This window comes from Bos indicus, chromosome 21 (assembly GCF_029378745.1).
Source record: "Bos indicus isolate NIAB-ARS_2022 breed Sahiwal x Tharparkar chromosome 21, NIAB-ARS_B.indTharparkar_mat_pri_1.0, whole genome shotgun sequence".
NCBI lineage: Eukaryota > Metazoa > Chordata > Mammalia > Artiodactyla > Bovidae > Bos > Bos indicus.
This window is the reverse complement of record NC_091780.1, coordinates 60143937-60162338: the sequence shown is the minus strand read 5'-3', so window position 1 is coordinate 60162338 and position 18402 is coordinate 60143937. Positions and strand designations below refer to the sequence as shown.

Below are 18402 nucleotides of genomic sequence, written 5' to 3'. Positions count from 1 at the left end.
AAGAAGGAGCTCCGGCCCAACCCTGCTCCAGTAGCTGTGCTGTTGGCTTCTAGGGTCCCCCTGCCTTTACCACCTGGGCTGACGACCAGGGAGGGGCATCTTCATATCAGGGGGTGCCCTGCAGAGCACTCTGGAGTGCCTTCTACAATGACGGTACCTGTCCCTTAGGGTCACAGGTCAGAGAAAAGAGGGGATGCCAAGTTCGGGGTACGTAGTGAGCCTGGGAAAGGTAGCAGTTTCAGTAATAAAAGGCAGACACCAGAAATTTTTAAGGGTTAGGAAGATGAGTTCATACACAGCAGTGTCATGCGGCAGAGTGCCCCTTTTCTTCCTGAGTGGCGGTTAGCTGCAGGATCTTGCAATCATCATTGTTGTTTTTATTTGAAAACATTCTTAGGTGCAGCATCCTGGTTGGCCATTCATTTAAGCTAAGTGCGGAGGTGCCTAACCTGGGCCAGGTGTGGCTCTTGACCGCTGTGCGCAGGTGGTGGCCCTTTTGCAGTCAGGCTGGTCCTCTTGATACCTGAACCCGGGAGAAATTGGAATCCAACTCTCACTGATGAGCCATGATAACTTGTCACATCAGAGACGAACGGTCACAAGTTCCTTGGGCCAGCACACGCCCGAGTTGGTTCCCATACTGACTCCTGGGTATCTTTATCCAGGCTTTCAGGGTGCCATCCCGTAGATTCCACCAGGAGACTGTAGCTTACGTCAACAACCTGGCCATACTGTGAGCAGGAATGGCAGGTACGAGAAAGGAGATGACCTAGTTTTTGTTCCTAGAGCCGCACTGGTGAGGTTAGACGGACAGATTGGAGAGGTCACAGCTGAGAAGTGAGTGATCCAGGCTGTGTCAGGATGAGCCTGGTAGTTTCAGAGACCAGATGTAATGAGCAGACTAGTAGGTGGGTTTTCCACTGATGGACTGATTCACTCATTCATTTATTCATTCATTCATTCTTTCAAGAAGCATCTCTACTTATACACCAGGCATGGGTGGGGGAGGAGGGTAGCAATCATGTAGCAACCACTCTGTTTACTTATGAATTCACTCATTCACGTGTCTGTCCATTCATTTATTATACTCTGCTTTCTTGAGCAAAAACATGTAAGGTAGTTTATACAAGCCACAAAATAAAGTTTAAAAGTTTATAAACAGAAGAGTCTGTATCAAATTCAGCTGGCCCTCAGTATCTACAAGTTCTGCATCCATGGATTTAGATAAAAAATAGTCTGAAAAAATTTCCAGAAAGTTTCAAAAAGCAAAACTTGAGTTTGCCATGGGGGCAACTATTTACATAGCATTTACATTAGGTCTTATAGGTAATTTAGAGATGATTTAAAGTACCTGGGAGGGTGTGTTTAGATTATCTGGAAATTCTGCAGTGTTTTATATAAGGGACTTGAGCATCCATGAATTTTCTTATGCACTGAGGTCCTGGAATCAATTCCTTGAAGATACTGAGGACAACTGCAATATTTTTGTGAAAATTGAAGCCCAGGGGAAAGTTAATATCCAGATATGCAGGCCACAGTTCCACTCATTTGTTAAACTTGGCCTTCACGTTTAAGGAATAGGGCTTCCCTGGTGGTCCAGTGGCTAAGAATCCACCTGCCAATGCAGGGGACATGAGTTTGATCCCTGGGCCGGGAAAACTCCACAGGGCATGTAGCAGCTAAGCCTGTGCACCACAACTACGGAGCCCGAGCTCCAGAGCCCTCAAGCTGCAACTGAAGTCTGCCCACCCTGAAACCCACGCTCTGCAACAAGAGAAGCCACCTCAGTGAGGAACCCAAGCACCATAACTGGAGAAAGCTGACGTGCAGCCACAAAGATCCAGCGCAGCCAAAATTCAGTTCAGTTCCGTTCAGTCGCTCAGTCGTGTCCGACTCTTTGCGACCCCATGGACTGCAGCAAGCCAGGCCTCCCTGTCCATCACCAACTCCCGGAGTTTACCCAAACTCATGTCCATTGAGTCGGTGATGCCATCTAACCATATCATCCTCTGTCGTCCCCTTCTCCTCCTGCCTTCAAACTTTCCCAGAATCAGTGTCTTTTCAAATGAGTCAGCTCTTCGCATCAAGTGGCCAAAATATTGGAGTTTCAACTTCAGCATCAGTCCTTCCAGTGAACACCCAGGACTGATTTCCTTTAGGATGGACTGGTTGGATCTCCCTGCAGTCCAAGGGACTCTCAAGCAGCCAAAATTAACTCCCTGATATTTAGGGTGTAAGGAAGAATTTCCCAACAGAAAAGTGGAGAAGTGAACTGGTTATGAGAGTCCTGTCCATCGCCCCCGCCCCACTGAAGAGGAAACCCTGAATATTTGATGTGGCATCTGCCCCTTTGTATAACAACCTGTTCAAAATCTGTTAGTGATAGGATACGGCCCCTCTTTTAGCAGATTAGAGTGTTTTCCTCTCCTGCATAAATGTACAAATTCGTTTTCAAATAAAAATTCACCCGCTAAGCAACCAGTGCCAAGGACTGGTCTTCATGGCGTATCTGGTTGGAGGGATCGCAGTAGTTTTCAGGCAAGGTGGCAAAACCTTCCTCCAGCTCATCAGATTTTCCAAGAGCCTGAAAATACATTTTCCAGGGCTTCCTGGCCAGAATCTCAGAATATCTGTTTGTTTTTAGTTTTTCTCTCAAAGGTTAGGATTTGAAGAACTGGGGGTGTCTGGCTTCTCTAGTTGTCCCGTGCCACAGCTGGTGAGCTCTGATGGCCTCGCTTCCTGACACCAGACCGAAGCCTGAGATCCTCTAGCTCCTCACTCGTACCCACTGAGCTTTCCCCTTTTCCATAAGACAAGCTTTGGGATCGTGGAAGCCAGATCTTGGAGAGGTACTGAGCGCTTCATCCTGAGAGGCATTCACGTAGATGCTGGATAACTGCCTCGATGGCAAGGTTGAATGAGAAGCTGCTCTTGGTGTTTTTTTTTTTTTTTTTTTTAATTTTACTTATTTGTTTTAATTTTGGGCGCCCTGGGTCTTCATTGCTGCAGGCGCTTTTTCTAGCTGTGGTGAGTAGCTACTCTGTAGTTGTGGTGTACGGGCTTCTCACTGCCGGGACTTCTCTTGTTACAGAGTACGGGCTTTAGGGCACACAGGCTCAGTAGCTGTGGCTCATGGGCTCAGTAGTTGTGACTGAGCTTGGTTGGTTGGTTGGGCTTGGTTGCTCCTTGGCATGTAGACTCTTCCCAGACCAGGGATAGAACCTGTGTACCCTGCAGGTGGATTAACCACTGGACCACGAGGGAAGTCCTAGTCTTGGTATTTAATGGCCTCTCTATGCAGAACATGGGCTGCCAAGCATGCTGATGAGCAAAATAATTCTGGGTTCCTTGTGATGCTAAGAAAATGGGTGGGTGGGGGATCGTTCACCTTGGACAAAATTTAACCTACTAAGAAATTTTACCTACAGGTAGCTCTGTTTGATTTCTTTAAACCTGTTATCGTTTAAGCCTACTGATTTCTTTAAACCTGTTCCCATTTAAACTTTACAAAAGAAGAAGAAAAAAATGATTGTGTGGAGTTGTTTTTCTGCTCCATGCTTGCTCCCTTGGATTCTTCAGACAAAATGGATATTTAGCAGGGGATGAGGAGGGAGAAGGCAATGGCACCCCGTTCCAGTACTCTTGCCTGGAAAATCCCATGGACGGAGGAGCCTGGTAGGCTGCAGTCCATGGGGTTGCTAAGAGTCGGACACGACAGAGCGACTTCATTTTCACTTTTCACTTTCATGCATTGGAGAAGGAAATGGCAACCCACTCCAGTGTTCTTGCCTGGAGAATCCCAGGGATGGGGGAGCCTGGTGGGTTGCCGTCTATGGGGTCACACAGAGTCGGACACGACTGAAGCGACTTAGCAGCAGCAGCAGAGGAGGGAGAGGCAAGGTGATAGAACCTGATTTGTAAAAGGCCAGCTGTTGAAGAAGGAAAATAAGAGCAAGCATGACTTTAGAGTCTGGTTGCCCCACATGTGATTTTCCTTGTTGGTTTTGGTGGTGGGAGGAGAAAACCCAAGTGGCTTTCTCTGACGTATAGGGACCAAATACTTGTTTGTTTTTTGTAACTGCTTTTATTTCCCATCCATTTTCCGTCCCTTCCACACTGCCACTGCTGTTTGCTTTTTCTTGACAGTAAAGTAAAAGTGTTAGCCACTTAGTCATGTCCACCTCTTAGTGACTCCATGAAACGTAACCTGCCAGGCTCCTCTTCTATGGGATTTCCCAGGCAAGAATACTGGAGTGGGTTGCCATTTTCTTCTGCAGGGGATTTTCCTGACTCAGAAATTGAACCCAGATTTCCTACATTGCAGGCAGATCCTTTACCTGAATCTGAGCCACCAGAAAAGCCATTTTAACAGTAAACAGAATGCAAACAACTCCCTGCTCCTGAAGCCCAAAACTGACTTAAAAGTTGGGCCGTGAAGGGTATGGGCTTCCTAGGTGCCTCAGTGGTAAAGAGTCTGCCTGCCAATACCAGGAGACGCAGGAGACGTGGGTCTGATACCCGGGTCAGGAAGATCCCCTGGAGGAGGAAATGGCAACCCACTCCAGTATTCTTGCTTGGAGAATCCCATGGACAGAGTAGCCTGACAGGCTACAGTCGCAGAGTCAGACACAACTGAGTGACTGAGCACTCACGGACATGAGGGGTATGGCCACCAGCAAGGTCTAGAATGGCTGCTTAAATCAGGCAAATCTTGCAGAGGCTTGTGAAGTCTCAAGCAGGGCTTGGCAAGCTGCAGCCCACCGGCTGTTCTTATAAATAAAGTTTTATTGGAACACAGCCATGACCATTTGTATATCACCTTGGCTGGTTTCCAGCACTACCACAGAGCTGACTAGTTGCTTAAGACCATATGGCCTGAAAAGTCTAAAACATTTACTATCTGGCCCTTGATGAGAAAAATTTGCCAACTCTTGGCAGGGAGCAATGGTTCTCAGCCTTAGCTCAGCATCAGGATCACCTTGGGAGCTTTAAAAATGCAGATGCCTGGGCCCACCCCCAGGGATCCTGATTCAGTTAGTCTGGAGTAGAGCCCAAACATCCAGATCCCCAGGTGATTGTCCTGTGTAGCCAGGATTGAGCATCAGGAGTCTAGTCTCAGTGGGGTTTTGTAAGATTAGTGAAAGGGAAAATGTTAGTTGCTCAGTTGTGTCTGACTCTTTGCAACCTCGTGGACTGTGGCCTGCCAGGCTCCTCTGTCCATGGGATTTCCCAGGCAAGAATACTGGAGTGGGCTGCCATTCCCTTCTCCAGGGAATCTTCCTGACTCAGGAATTGAATCTGGGTCTCCTGCATTGCAGGCAGATTCTTTACTGTCCAAGCCACCAGGGAAGCCGTTTGTCAGAGTACAAAACTGGAATTTGCCACTCCACAGGGTTTCTACCCAGTGGCAATGATCTGACCTTGACCTCAGTGTCAGAGTGCAGTCCTGGAGCCCTGGACCATCATGGCTGTGGCATAAGGGAGACCATGTAATACCAAAATTCCTCCAGTGACCCTGGGAACTAAAAGTCCCTGAAGAAGGTTGAGGGTGATCCAAATTACCTTGAGGTATGTGTGTGTGTATACACACTCAAGCATGCACTCTTTAGATGGTTTGTATATGTAGATAACTTTTGTCTGTTTTCAAGCACATGCATTTCAAAAAGGAGCCCGTGGTGTGTGAAGCATTCATATTTGTCACCTTGGCAGCCTCTCGACTCTCAGGCTAATAATTAACGTGAAGTGTTGGGGACACTTCCCGCTCCGGGAGAAGTTGACACCTCTTGTCTTTCTCTACTGTCATTTCCAATGTTACCTCTTCTGCTCATGGTAGGAATTTAAATTCAGGCCAGTATCAGTTTTCATTGGCAGGTGAAGTTGTAAATGGGAGTTTCAGGGTTTGTTCCGTCCCTGGCATTTTTTTTGGCGGTGCTGGGCTTTTCTCTAGTTGCAGTGCACAGGCTTCTCCATGCAGTGGTTTCTCTTGCTGCAGAACGTAGGCTCCAGGGCACGTGGGCTTCAGTAGTTGTGACACATGGGCTCCAGAGTTGTGGCTCCCAGGCTCTAGAGCACAGGTTGAATTATGGAATATGGTTGTGGCTGCTGCTGCTAAGTCGCTTCAGTCGTGTCCAACTCTGTGCGACCCTATAGACGGCAGCCCACCAGGCTCCTCTGTCCCTGGGATTCTCCAGGCAAGGACACTGGAGTGGGTTGCCATTTCCTCCTCCAATGCATGCCTGCATGCTAAGTCGCTTCAGTAGTATCCAGCTCTCTGCAACGCTATGGACAGCAGCCCACCAGGTTCCTCCGTCCACAGGACTGTCTAGGCAAGAGTACTGGGGTGGGCTGCTGTTTCCTCCCCCACAGTCCCTATACTCCACAGTGGAGTACAGGCGTAGTTGCTCCGGTGCGTGTGGGATTTTTCCCAACCAGGGACTGAAGCCATGTCCCATGCACTGGCAAGTTGATTCTTATGCACTGTGCCACCAGGGAAGCCCCTGTCCCTGGCACTTAAAGCAAATATTAATTGCCTTGTGTTCCACTGTCTCTGCCTCCCGTGTGGCTCCCAGGGCCTTCTGCCCCTCCCAGCAGCTGTCCCTCCCGCCCTGCTGTCCAAATACACCATGTCTACTGCCTGGAAGGACCCCCTCCTCCTGGTTTGCCTTGGACTTCCCCAGTCTTAGTGCTGTTGATCCTGGGTCTCCGGATCTCCCTCAGTCCAGGGCAAACCAAGATATCTGGTCACCCTAATTCGAGAGCATCACCCTGAATTCTAGAGGCCAGTTCAGATGATTGGACTTTGCATGGACATAAAAACATTGGCATTTGAAGGGTGAGTGTGGGGCTTTATGATTGGCCTTTGCATGGACATAAAAACATTGGCATTTGAAGGGTGAGTGTGGGGCTTTATTAAAGACAGGTGTGCTTCAAAATACACATCAAGGTCATGTGTAAGAGTATTTCAGTCTCCTTTTTTTAAAAATAGCTGAACCCAAGAGGTTAAGCTAATTCTTATTGCTAAGTTGTTTCAATCATGTCTGACTCTTTGCAACCCTATGGACTGTAGCCCAGCAGGCTTCTCTGTCCATGGGATTTTCCAGGCAAGAATACTGGAGTGGGTTGCCATGCCCTCCTCCAGGGGATCTTCCAGGGATCAAACCCAAGTCTCATGCGGCTCCTGCATTGCAGGCTGTTTCTTTGCCACTGAGCCCATTAAACTCAGTTTGGGAGCAAAGCACCAGGTCAGCCTGTATTCTGCTGTGGAGCTCACCTGGGTGTGAAACAGATTCTTCCCGAAGATTCTTCAACAAGATGTTTGCTTGGAAGGGGATCCGCCAGCCCAGAGAGGTGCCATAGAGAGGGTGCTGGCTTGTGCCACCAGGCTAGCATCTTCCTCAGCTGTGCCCTCAAGATGTGAGGCAGGTCATTTCCCCTTCCGAGACTCAGTTTCCCCATCTACACTGAAAGCACCATTACTTGCCTGTCAAGGTTGCTGTGAGAATTCAGTAATGGATGCAGTGTCTCACTGTACTTGGAAGAGGCTGCAGAAATGTTAGCCACAGGGGCGAGTTCAGGTCCCCAGGAATCACCGTCTCTGTAGAATGGGAAAAGAATATGGTTCCCTCTTTCTTCCCTTCCTTAACCTCTTCCCCCCTCTCTCTCTCCAGCTTTCTTTGTGGGCTCTGGCAAAGGAAGCCCGTGAGGATGGGGTCTGCATTCTTATTTTCCATGGTTGGGTGTAAGCATCAACCCTTTTGCTTCCTGGATAGGTGTGTAGTATGTAAACAATCTAAGGTGTCGGATACCACTTAAACCTACGTCTCCGTTTCAGCTGGATGCGTCCGGGCAGTCTGCCTGGCTTGGTCGTGTCACCTGGTCTGCCCATCTGGGTGGGTGTTAAAATCCTTTTTCCCAAGCTTGGTTTTTATGATGGGCTGTCGTCATCTATCGTAAATCAAGGTGGACCAAGGTTGAGCCCTGAGGTTAGACAGAGTCACTCACAGAAAAAGCTAGAGTGGGTTTAGTTTTTTTTTATTTCAGTTACAGGCACCAGTCCTGTATATATATATATATATACATATATATATACACACACACATATAGCTTAAAACTTAATTTGGTGTGTAATTGGGACTAGCTCTTTGGAGCCCTGGGTTGTGTGTTTTAGAGCAGCTGAGAAGCAGGGGCATAACAGGGCAGGACGTGGTATGTTAATTGGTGGCCTCTGGGACCCGTGAGAGAATTGGATTTAAGTCCCTGGTTCGAATGAGCTTGGCAGTTTTATTGGGAGTCTCTCCGGGCGCAAACTGGGGAGACCACCGGTTTGCGCCAGCTGGAGCCGGGAGTTGCTCTTGGCCCCCATGCCCATCGGAGCACCCCTGGCTGCCCCAGGGACAAAGGCAATGGAGGAGCCAGAGAGACAGTGAGGGGGCCCCCACCCACTCAGCCGGCCACCCTCTGCATACTTTTGGTAGGAGTTGCAGGCTTCCTCGGCCTGTGGTCCCAAGGAGGGTTTTGCATTTTATTACCAAAGTCTCGATAAAAGGGACCTGGGTCTGAGCAAACACTGAGGGAGGAAAAACAAAGGAAATTAAATGCAAAGTCACCGCTGGCGGGGCAAACCACGTGGAGGCCTTGGCTTTACCACCGCCAGAGCCGATGGGGGACGTGGCCCCCAGGAGTCGGAACCGAAGGCTGCTGGCCTGGTATTCCTGAAGCCTGGCCCCTCTGCTGTTTAAAAAGAAATTGCCGTTTAATTTGTTTCTGAGTTTTATTTCTCAAGTGAACCAGCATGGGGCCATGTAATGAGGTTGTGTTTCTGGGAGGTGTTGAAAGACGGGAAGGAGCAAAACCACAGTTGGTGGGGGGGGGGGGGGCGCCCCTTGTAGGGGCGGCCGGGGGCTTCCCGGGGGTCCTTGCTGGGCAGGGGGGCAGGCCGGGGCCCCCGAGAGCTGCCTTCTCTGTGTGCTGTCCGTGGGGCAGCGGGTGCCCTTGTGTAGTCTGGTGGCAGTCCAGCTGAGAGAGAGGGATGTGTCTGAATTCCAGGTTTAAGATCCCCAGCTGATGGAGAGAATTGGCACAACTGAAGGGAGCCAAGGTGGTGGTGGGGGCGTGGGGGTGGGCAGGGATGGTTCCTTAGAATGAGAAGGGGTCTGAGCCATGGAGAAAAAGAAGGATATTTGGCAAGGAGAGTGGGTTTCCCACCCAGTGGAGAAAGTCAGCTCAGACCAAAACGGGATAGTGAATGAAAGTGTCTTAGGATGTCACTCATTTGAGGTTGGACAAGAGGTTTCTGGACCCGTCTGCTATCGGAGGAACCCCTCGAGACTGTCACCAGTGGGGCTGTGACTTCCCCTGGAGCTGAGATGGCCCTCTGGACAGACCTGGGCTTTGTAGCAAACAAGGCCTGGGGTATGGGGGCCGATGGATGCATGCCAGGGTCCTGCCCACTGGCCTCCAATCCAACAGGAGTAAGCTTGAAAAGCTCAGGGCCTCTAGCCACCTTACCTGCCCCAGCCTGCTGGACAGAGAGGGGTGAGTGGGGCCCTCAGTGACCTTCCCACTCTGGGGACAGAGGGCCGCCACCCATCACAAGGGCAGCCACTCTCCATCTCTGTAGAAAGCTGCCTTTGGGGTGCGCGTATGTGTCCACTGGACTCCTCTGTGTTCCCAGCACACACACACACACACACACACACACACACACACACTCGCATCATCATTTTGTTTGGTCAGGGTAAGGGGAGTGGTGGTGGCATAGTCTCTATTGTACAGAAAAGAAACTCAACTTCGGAAGAGTTCAGCAGCTTGTCAGAGGTGAGCAGTAACACCCATAGCTGCATTTGTTCAGCACATGTGCTGTGCCCAGCCCTGGGCGAGGGCTTTGAGCTCCTGGAGATGCGGCCACAGCTCGTCCATCCCAGCCGCCTCCCTCCTCCCGCCCGGGCAGCGCTCCTGAAGCTGGAAACAAGGCCCCCAGCCGCCCCCTCTGGATGGGCGTCAAAGGATCAGCCTCCCCTGTGGGATTCCGGTCTGCGGCCCTCCTAGGTGAGCTCCAGTTCATCTCTCAGGCATATCAGAGCAGCTGTATGAAATTAGCGACTTAAAGCGTCATCAGGAAGAGCATTTTTGACAAAGCAGGAAAGGACTCTCGTTGCTGCTGCTGTTGTAAACTTTATTGCACTTAACGATCAGGGCCAGCCCGTGAGCCCTTATACGTGTCTCCATCTCAGAGTCTGGGGTGGTGCCCGTGGGCCTGGCTCCAGAACGCCAGCTCCTTCTCCTCCACAGGAAATGTCCCATTGCTGTCTCTACTCTGCCCCAAGATGATCAAGGAATTGTGTCACTTGTCTCTTCCCAGGAGGCCCCACTTCTCCAGCTGTGTCCTGTCATCACCCCCAAGCTGATTCAATTCAGATGCCCAGGCCCCAGTCCCAGAGAGTGTGACCCAGTAGGTCTTGGCTCAGGCCCAGAGATTAGCACGTTGACTCTCACATGCTCTTGATATCAGAAGCTCTTGATATTAGGGATCCCTGAGCCGTGCTTTGACAAATACTGAGTCTTTAGGTGATCACGTTGCAATTGTGTACAAGAGCACCCACGTGGATTAACTGAGCATGTGTGTGTGTGTAGTTCTAAGAGAATGGTCATTAAAAAGTTCATAGTGGTGATCCCTGGGTGTAATGAGATTTCAAGAAGTTTGAGATCTATTTCTCTGTGCTTTCCTATATTGTTTTAATTTTTTTTTATATAAAGGGCATATAATTTTCCTCAACAGATAAAGTCATCAGGTCTTTCGCATGGGCAGGGAAGAGCAGACTATTATAGAGGAAATATTTACTGTGTGGGAAGTAGACTTGGGGGAAATGTGGACCTACGGCAAGAAGGCCACAAGTGTGAATGAGTCCGTTTTAATTCCCAGAGCCTGCATCCCTCTTTCTATGGCGTCCAACTCCTGAGCCTGCCATCGAGAAGGAAGGAATGTCACACCTCCTGTTTTCAAATGGCCCGTTCTTGGCAAAGCTGGGGCCAAAGTCATGCCCGGGAATTTTGGACGGTGGGCTTGAGAGAGAAGGCTGAGCCGCCCCTCCTGTCCCTGTCTCTGGATCCCCACCTTGCCCCTCCGCCCTGCTCTGCATACGGGCACCCTGGCCGGCCAGGCAGAACCAAGATGGTGATTTTACAGCGCTGTTACGACTCTGTTGCTGTCCAGTAAACCCACACGGGGCCCCACAAACGCTCCTCGAGAAGGCCAGACCCTTCTTGAGAAATGGTTTCCTACACCTTTACAACGTGATAGGTGCCGTGGAAAAAAGGGGCCGTTGGATTTATGGAAACTATATAAAGTTTATAGAGTCTTGGCAAGCCAGAAGGAGAAAAAGCCTATGGGATGGGGGTGGGTACTTGGAAATGGAGAAGGCCCTGAAAGGGCGTCAGACCTCTGTGTCCAGACACCAGACGCAATACCTCGAGGGCATGCGGTGGGGGGAGGGCCGCGGCCCTTCTGGAACAGCTGCTGGGGGCGCCCTGCAGGCAGACCCTATTTGGTCTTCAGGGCGTCCCTGTGAGGGAGGCACGGTTGCCCCCATCCTGCAGAGGTGACGCTGAGACAGAGGTGCTCGGAAAGTTCTGACCTTGCCCAAGGTCACACAGCGAATGGTCTGAGGGCGTGTGGCTCTCAGGTGGGCCTTCTGGGGCAGGCTCAGTTCTCGCACTCCGTCTCTTGTGTACCGAGTGGCGTGTCTTGGTTTCAGGTACAGAAAATATGGTCTCCGTACCCTGTTTCGTGTCGGGACCGTTTGCTATTTGCGACTGCGTTTCTTGGTCCCCTGGTGTCTTCTGTCACCACGGTGCTGTCCTGTGACTCCACTTTGCTCTGAAAGATGAGTTGTGCCCGCATCCCCACCGGCCTTGGCTGGAACCGGAGTGAAGCCACCCAGAGGTTGGCTGTGGATCGGGGTGGGGCTAAAATGCTGTCTTTGCCTTTCGGGATCCCCTCCGTGTCCCAGTTCTATGGGGGATCCTCTTAGGGCCCCCAGAGGAGTCCCCCAAGGAGTCTGAAATTACCTCCTCCAAACCCGTCAGCCCGTGAAATTTCTAATTCATTTTTCCTTGCTTATGTGCCTTGCGGCACCCATGTTTTCTCTCCTCCTTGGCTGTAATTCTTGGAGTGCAGATTCCATGAATGCTTAATTCTTCATCTGTGATTTTGCCCACAGGGTTGGGCATGGTTCCCAGCAAGTAGTAATCACTGAATAAGTATCAGCTGGGAGGCTGGCTGGCTGGATGAATAGATGGATGAGTGGATGGCTGGCTGGCTGGCCTGGTGGGTGGGTGGGTGGAGGGATGGACGGACAGACCAACTGATGGGTGGATGGGTGAATGGATGGACAGATAGGTGGGTGGGCGGGCAGAATGATGAGCCGTATATATAGACTAACAGACACCCACTTCCTCATTTGCACCCTTCCGCGCAGTTAAACTAACAGCCTACGCCTGGTTCTCTTAGGCTTTCACTGAATGCACTTCTGTTTCAGGAGACAGACTTTGCTCTCTCTGAAGCCATATGGAGAAACCAGCCTGAGTGTTTGAATGTGTGTGTAAATACTTTACAGTCCCCATAAACTTGTTTAAAGACAGGTGGGGGTGAAGGTATAAACTGGGGCAGCCTTTTGGGAGGGCCATTTGGAAGTAGCTATTAAATTTTTAAATGTGCCTACTACTAAGACACAGCAGCTCCACTTGGAGTCATCAAGCATAAGGAATATATTCACACGTTTGTGCACAGAGACTCACGTACCAGGGTGCTTGTGCCCAGTGCTGGCTACAGCCCTGCTCCATACAGTGAAAAACCGGAAACTGCCCATGTTCATCCACAGCGAGACAGACACAAAACTATGGGAGACCCACACTATGGGAAAACCTGCAGCGGCAGAAAGCTCTCCCGTATTCTGGAAAGTTCTGAGACTCTGTAACTCATGGCCCTTCCTGCCTCATTGCCATCAGCTTCTTTTCCTTTCTCCCTCCTCTCTCCACCCACAAAACACAGTTTGCCGGAAGGACATCTTTCAACCTGATGCCTGTTAGCCAGTGACCTTCCCTTACAGAAAAGAAGGAACATGGGAGAGAAGCAGTTATGTGTATAATTACTGTCTGCTGGCTCTTCAGTTAAAAAGATTGAAAGGCACAATATTAAAATTTGATTTATGGGCACCACTATCTACCTAATAATGAGGCTGGGAGGAAAAAAAGAACCACAGTCGTTAGAGAAAACCGTAGCCTTTTTTTTTTTCTCCGCCAGGAGATAAATTGCCTCTCATTTTCTTATTGCTAAAGAAATGTGAAATGGTTTTAAGCATATGTGATATGTTCTTCCAATATGTTGAAATCCAGAACTTAGTAATTTAGGAGTCATCTGGCTCCGACGTTTCCAGGAAGCTTCCTGAGAGACGTAGCAGCTTCAGCAGCAGGGGCTGCTGCCATGGTCCACGGGGCTCCCAGACCCAGACTAAGCCACAGGTACCACCGCTGGTAACAGAAACTTCCTCCAGGTCCTGGGGCATCAAGCTGGCTGATGCCACAGAACCTGAGAGAGAAGGGGAGAAGCACCGACTCTAGTTCCAAGTCCCAATTTTGTGGCCTATTCGTTCTCTGATCCTTGGTTTCTTCATCTGTAAAATAGGAGCAATACCCTTACTTACTGCGTGATGCTGGGCAAGTGCCCAGGTTTTCCCACCGTGAAGGTATAATAGTCCCTCCCTGAGAGGGTTGTAGGAAGGATTAAGTCAGTGAATCTGTGTAAAGTGCATAGTTGGGTACCTGCCATGTAGCAAGTGCGCAGTAGATATTTTTTACAATCGTCATCATCACCACTGCAGATGCCTTTCCGTAGTTTTTGGAAGGGTTGGAATTCAAACCCAAGTCTTCCAATTCTAGGGTGCTGGCTGATGAGGGGTGGATAGACAGATGCTTGGCTCTGTCTCTCTCCAACTGATGCCCAAGGCAAGTCAGAGTACTTCTCTGAGCCCCATCCTGTTTATCTCTAAGATATCCATTTCTACTTTGCAAGGTGATGGTGTCAGATTTAAAGATTATTGGAAACAGAGTGTCCAGGACATAATTAGTTCTGGGCTGACAGATGGTAAAAACCCTTGAAAAGGAAAGATCTTTCCTTGAAACCTATTTGGGGAGGGGGGGAATGCTGTCCCCTGGGAGGAGAGATCTGTTTCTAGTTGGTGCCCTCGCACCTCACTGGGGCTGCACAGAACTCCCCTGCCCCAGGAGTGGAGAGGGGAGGGTGCAAAATATTCCCTGGCTCTAAAAATAATAGCTGCAAAGAGGAAAACAAAGGAACAGCCAATGTGCCAGGAACTGTGTGGAGCTTCACCTGAAGGGTCACAGGTCAGTCTCAGGGCAGCCTGGTGGCAAGCTGGCCTTATCTTCAGGGGGCAGATCAGATATGGGGACAGGTGACTGGCCCAAGAACACAAAGCTGGAGGTGATCAGGCTGAGAGTCCAAGCCAGGACTGTCAAATTCTTTCTGCCACACATTGCCGAGCCCCCTCCCAGTTCCTAGTCCCTGACCTCCCCTCCTCTCCTCCATCCCAGCTCTTCTAACCCATTTCTGCCGCCTAGAAGGTGTGGGGCACCATCAGCCGGTGCTTTAAATTTATATCTTCCCACCAGCGCTTGTGCTGGAGAGTCAAACACCCCAGGGATCATGTTAGCTTGTGCCGATCATTTGTTCTATGTCTCTGAATTTGTGGGTGTTTTTAATCTGTTCAAGGTGCTCGGGGTTGGGCTGGAGAAAATGGATTCTAGGTGCTGCCAACGCCTTGCCAACTGCATTCCGGGAAGGTTTCCATACCTATGGGACTTCCGGGCTGTCCATCCTGCAGAGATTCCGTAGACTCTCCCCCTCGGGAAGAGGAGGGCAGGATTTTGCACGTATTTCTTTTCACCCAGCTAATGGCATCTCTTTATTTGCAGTTGAGAGGGAGAATGTGCAGAAGCGGACTTTTACTCGATGGATAAATCTCCATCTGGAGAAGGTAAGCGAGGCGCCTGGGTTGTTAAGTGATCGATGCCTCCGTAACTGGGTGCACAGTTCAGCAGAGCAGTGAGGAGGGAAGGGGGATGCTCTCGTTGCATTGGTGGTTTTCAGTCATTCATTTAAACGTTTGTTGAGTGCATTCTCATTGCCGAGAATCAAGTTCAGTGCTGGGAACAATCCCTTGGACAGAGAAGCCTGGTAGAGCCTGGCAGGCTACAGTGAATAGGGTCACAAAGAATCAGACATGACTGAAGCAACTTAGCATGCACGCATGCACACTTGGAACACAAAGACATGGAAGACATGAGGTTCTGGCCTTGTGAGGCTATCAGCCTAGCTGGGGAAGGACAGGGTCCATCTTTAAATGGGAATTGATGAGCAGAAGTCAGGAAGCATTCATTGTTGAATAACCCAAACATGGGATTGAGGGGGGATCTTGACTTCTAGTCTGGAGAGGTCGGGGAGGCTCTCATTAAGACCCATCTATAGGTATTTGGGTTGATTTAAGCAAGAACTCCTTACAGTTTTTAACCAAGCCAGATTGCCTGGTTCCTCACATAAGGTTCAACACGATCGACAGTGTCATCTGCTCGTTTTGGTGCATCGGGCACTCAACTCCTCTAATCCTCAAGACAGCCTTCCTCACCTCCCACCCCCATGGTGTTCCAGAAACCTGGAGACATTGAATTGCATCCCTGTAATCCCACAACTCTCGGAGACGAAAGCTCTTCCTTTGGCTTCCCTTGGATATTCAGTTTGGTAGCCCCTCTTCTTCCTGGGCAACCCCCATTTTTTTAGCTAACATTCTCTGGCCAAGCGGGGTCCAACTGCATTTTGTTTGCCAGCCTCTCAGGCACACAAACCCTAAAACAAAAGCGTCTGAACCAGACAGAAGGATGGGCAGCGGAGGAGGGGCAGGATGGATAAATGAACCCTTCAGAGGCATAGAAATCCAAACCCTCCTCACCACGAGCTTAGCCTCCGGGGGGAGAACATTCTAAATTTTCCCAGCGCTGGGGAAGGAGGGATTCTTTTTCTTTTACAAGAAAGCTGATTTATGCGGATTCATTTTACTCACTTCGCATCTTAAATTCCACGATCTGGTTCTCCCAATAAACCCAACCAGTAGTCTCCTGTGTTTCAAAGCTGGTGGTGGTACTCAAGGATTCCTCTTCAGTGACATTTCTTCTTTTTTCTCCTCTTTAAAGGCACAGGAGTAATATTGATTGCCCTTAAGAGTTTGCCCCAAAGAAAGGTTCATAGAGGAAAATCACTAAAATGATTAGAAAGCAGAGAAAATAAATGTGGCGTTTAGGAAGTGGTGCTCTTGACCGACATTCTAATTCACGCAGTGTGAGCTTTAGGCCTATAATATTTCCCCAGTAGCTGCCTGACCACCCACACTTCTGCTCCCCACCTGTAGAATGGGCTCCACTCAGCCCAGGAGGTTTCTCAAATCTCCAGGGCGAAAACTCTCTACATCACGGATGAAGCATTGTAAATCATTTGCCCGTTGTTTTGACTATTGGTGCATTTTCGGCAGCGCTCATAAAGTGAAGTGTTATTTTTGGAAAAAAAGGAAAACTGTTCCCAAAACTTGAGTTCCCCGAACTCCTAAATTAATGCCTGATGTGTGTCAGGGTAACTGGAAATTCCTCCTGGTGGACGGAGCTTAGCCAGGACGTATTTCTTTCTTTCTTCCCTTTTATAAATTAAAAAAATAAATACAGAAAAGCATGGAGGGTAATAGAGCAAATGCTCATGCACCAACTCAACCCCCAAACAGATCTCTGTTAGCCTCGATCACATCCAGAATTTTCTCTCCGGCCACGCTTCTGCCCCTGTTTCAGGGCAGGTGGGCAGCACCCACTCTGAAGATAAATCAGACAGTACTTGAAACTGATGCCTAACACACAGGGCAAAATTCACAGCCGTGTTTCCAACCTTGAGACTTTCAAGAACAACCTTTCATGTAAAGGAAACCGAGAAACTCCTTGGGGAAGTGGGCTTAGCTGCAATTTGAAGGCTGTCAGAAATATTTACGGACTCTCTGGCTTCTGGAAAAAATCCTTAATTTACCGAAGGAGTTAGATCATGAAGAAACCCCTGGGGGTGCTGTTTACTTGGCCATACCAATCTCATGAAGCCCACGGAACGTCTGGAACCCCGAGGAGTGTTTTCACTGGAGTGGGTTCAATTTCTCCTCCTGCCATCACGCGGATGGCTGCCGGCCAAGGCCCCGCTTGCCGCTCCCGGGCTGGGGGCTCTTACAGACAGTCAGTGGGAATGACCCTCCTGGTTCAGCTCCAAGGCATGGCTCGGCCACGGTTGGGGCTGGTAACTGGAAATGCTGTGAGTCCATCTATCAGGGGCTGTTTTTGTTCAGGTCCTGTGCCGTTTCTGCCCCGCGTTAGCAGGAATAACGTTCCCCTATGAGTCTTGGTAACCTGATGCCCTCGTGCTCCGTGTGGAATGTTCCTGAGGAGCAGCGGGGAGTTTGCAAAGAAATAATATGCCTCTGGGTTCAAAGTCACTCTTGCCCTTGAAGCAGAACCCTCTTCTGTGCACCTGTGGGTAGAATTCCCCTGTTTTGACTACCTAGAGGTGTGGGTGGGGGGCTCGCATAAGAGGCCAGGAAATGCCACCTTCCTGAATAGAAAAAGAAAACACAGGCCCTCTGAGGCTTTCACGGGGTGGGAGTTCCCCGAGGAAAGGGTGCCCGGGCCACAGCTCCGAGAGTTCCCTGGCTCTCTGGCTGGTGACAGCAGCCACCCCCTGCCCCCACCCCATTAATCCTGTCTCCAGTGGGAACCACCCCCTTCCTTGTACCCAAAAGCAGAGAGAGTGAGTACCCAGCTGAAATGTTATAATGCTTCCAAAGATTCCAGTACCAAAAAGTAAACAGAGTTGCTGTTGTTTAGTTGCTAAGTTGTGTCCAACACTCCATGACCCCGTGGACTGATGCCCACCAGACTCCTCTGTCCATGGGATTTCCCAGGCAAGAATACTGGAGTGGGTTGCCATTTCCTCCTCCAGGGATCTTCCCAACCTGGGGATTGAACCTGCGTCTCTTGCATTGCAGGTGGATTCTTTACCACTAAGCCACCAGGGGAGCTCCATTCATGCTAGTGGGGCGGGACGGAGGTGGTAATTAAAAATGCAGGTTCCTGGCCCTTTGCCCCCAAGATTCAGTAAGTCCTAACCATCCTGCATTAAAATTTTTATCAAGTTTGTTTAGTCAACAGAAGCCTTTCTGTGAGCATAGAGTTCTTACCTAGAACTCTAAATAAAAGCCAATAAGAGCTGATGGCAGAGAAATGTAGTGGGTTAGTCTCCTTTTGGAACTGCCT

At 49.8% G+C, this 18402-nt stretch overlaps 1 protein-coding gene across 8 annotated transcripts in view; it reads left to right on the top strand.

The window, feature by feature from the left end:
* Positions 1 to 18402, top strand: part of CLMN (calmin) — a 122128-nt gene that overhangs the window by 62943 nt on the left and 40783 nt on the right. For all 8 annotated transcript variants that reach the window (XM_070775637.1, XM_070775635.1, XM_070775639.1 and 5 more), the window contains exon 2: positions 14989 to 15050. In XM_070775637.1, coding sequence (XP_070631738.1) covers positions 14989 to 15050 — 62 coding nt within the window. The remainder of the gene's footprint in view (positions 1 to 14988; positions 15051 to 18402) is intronic.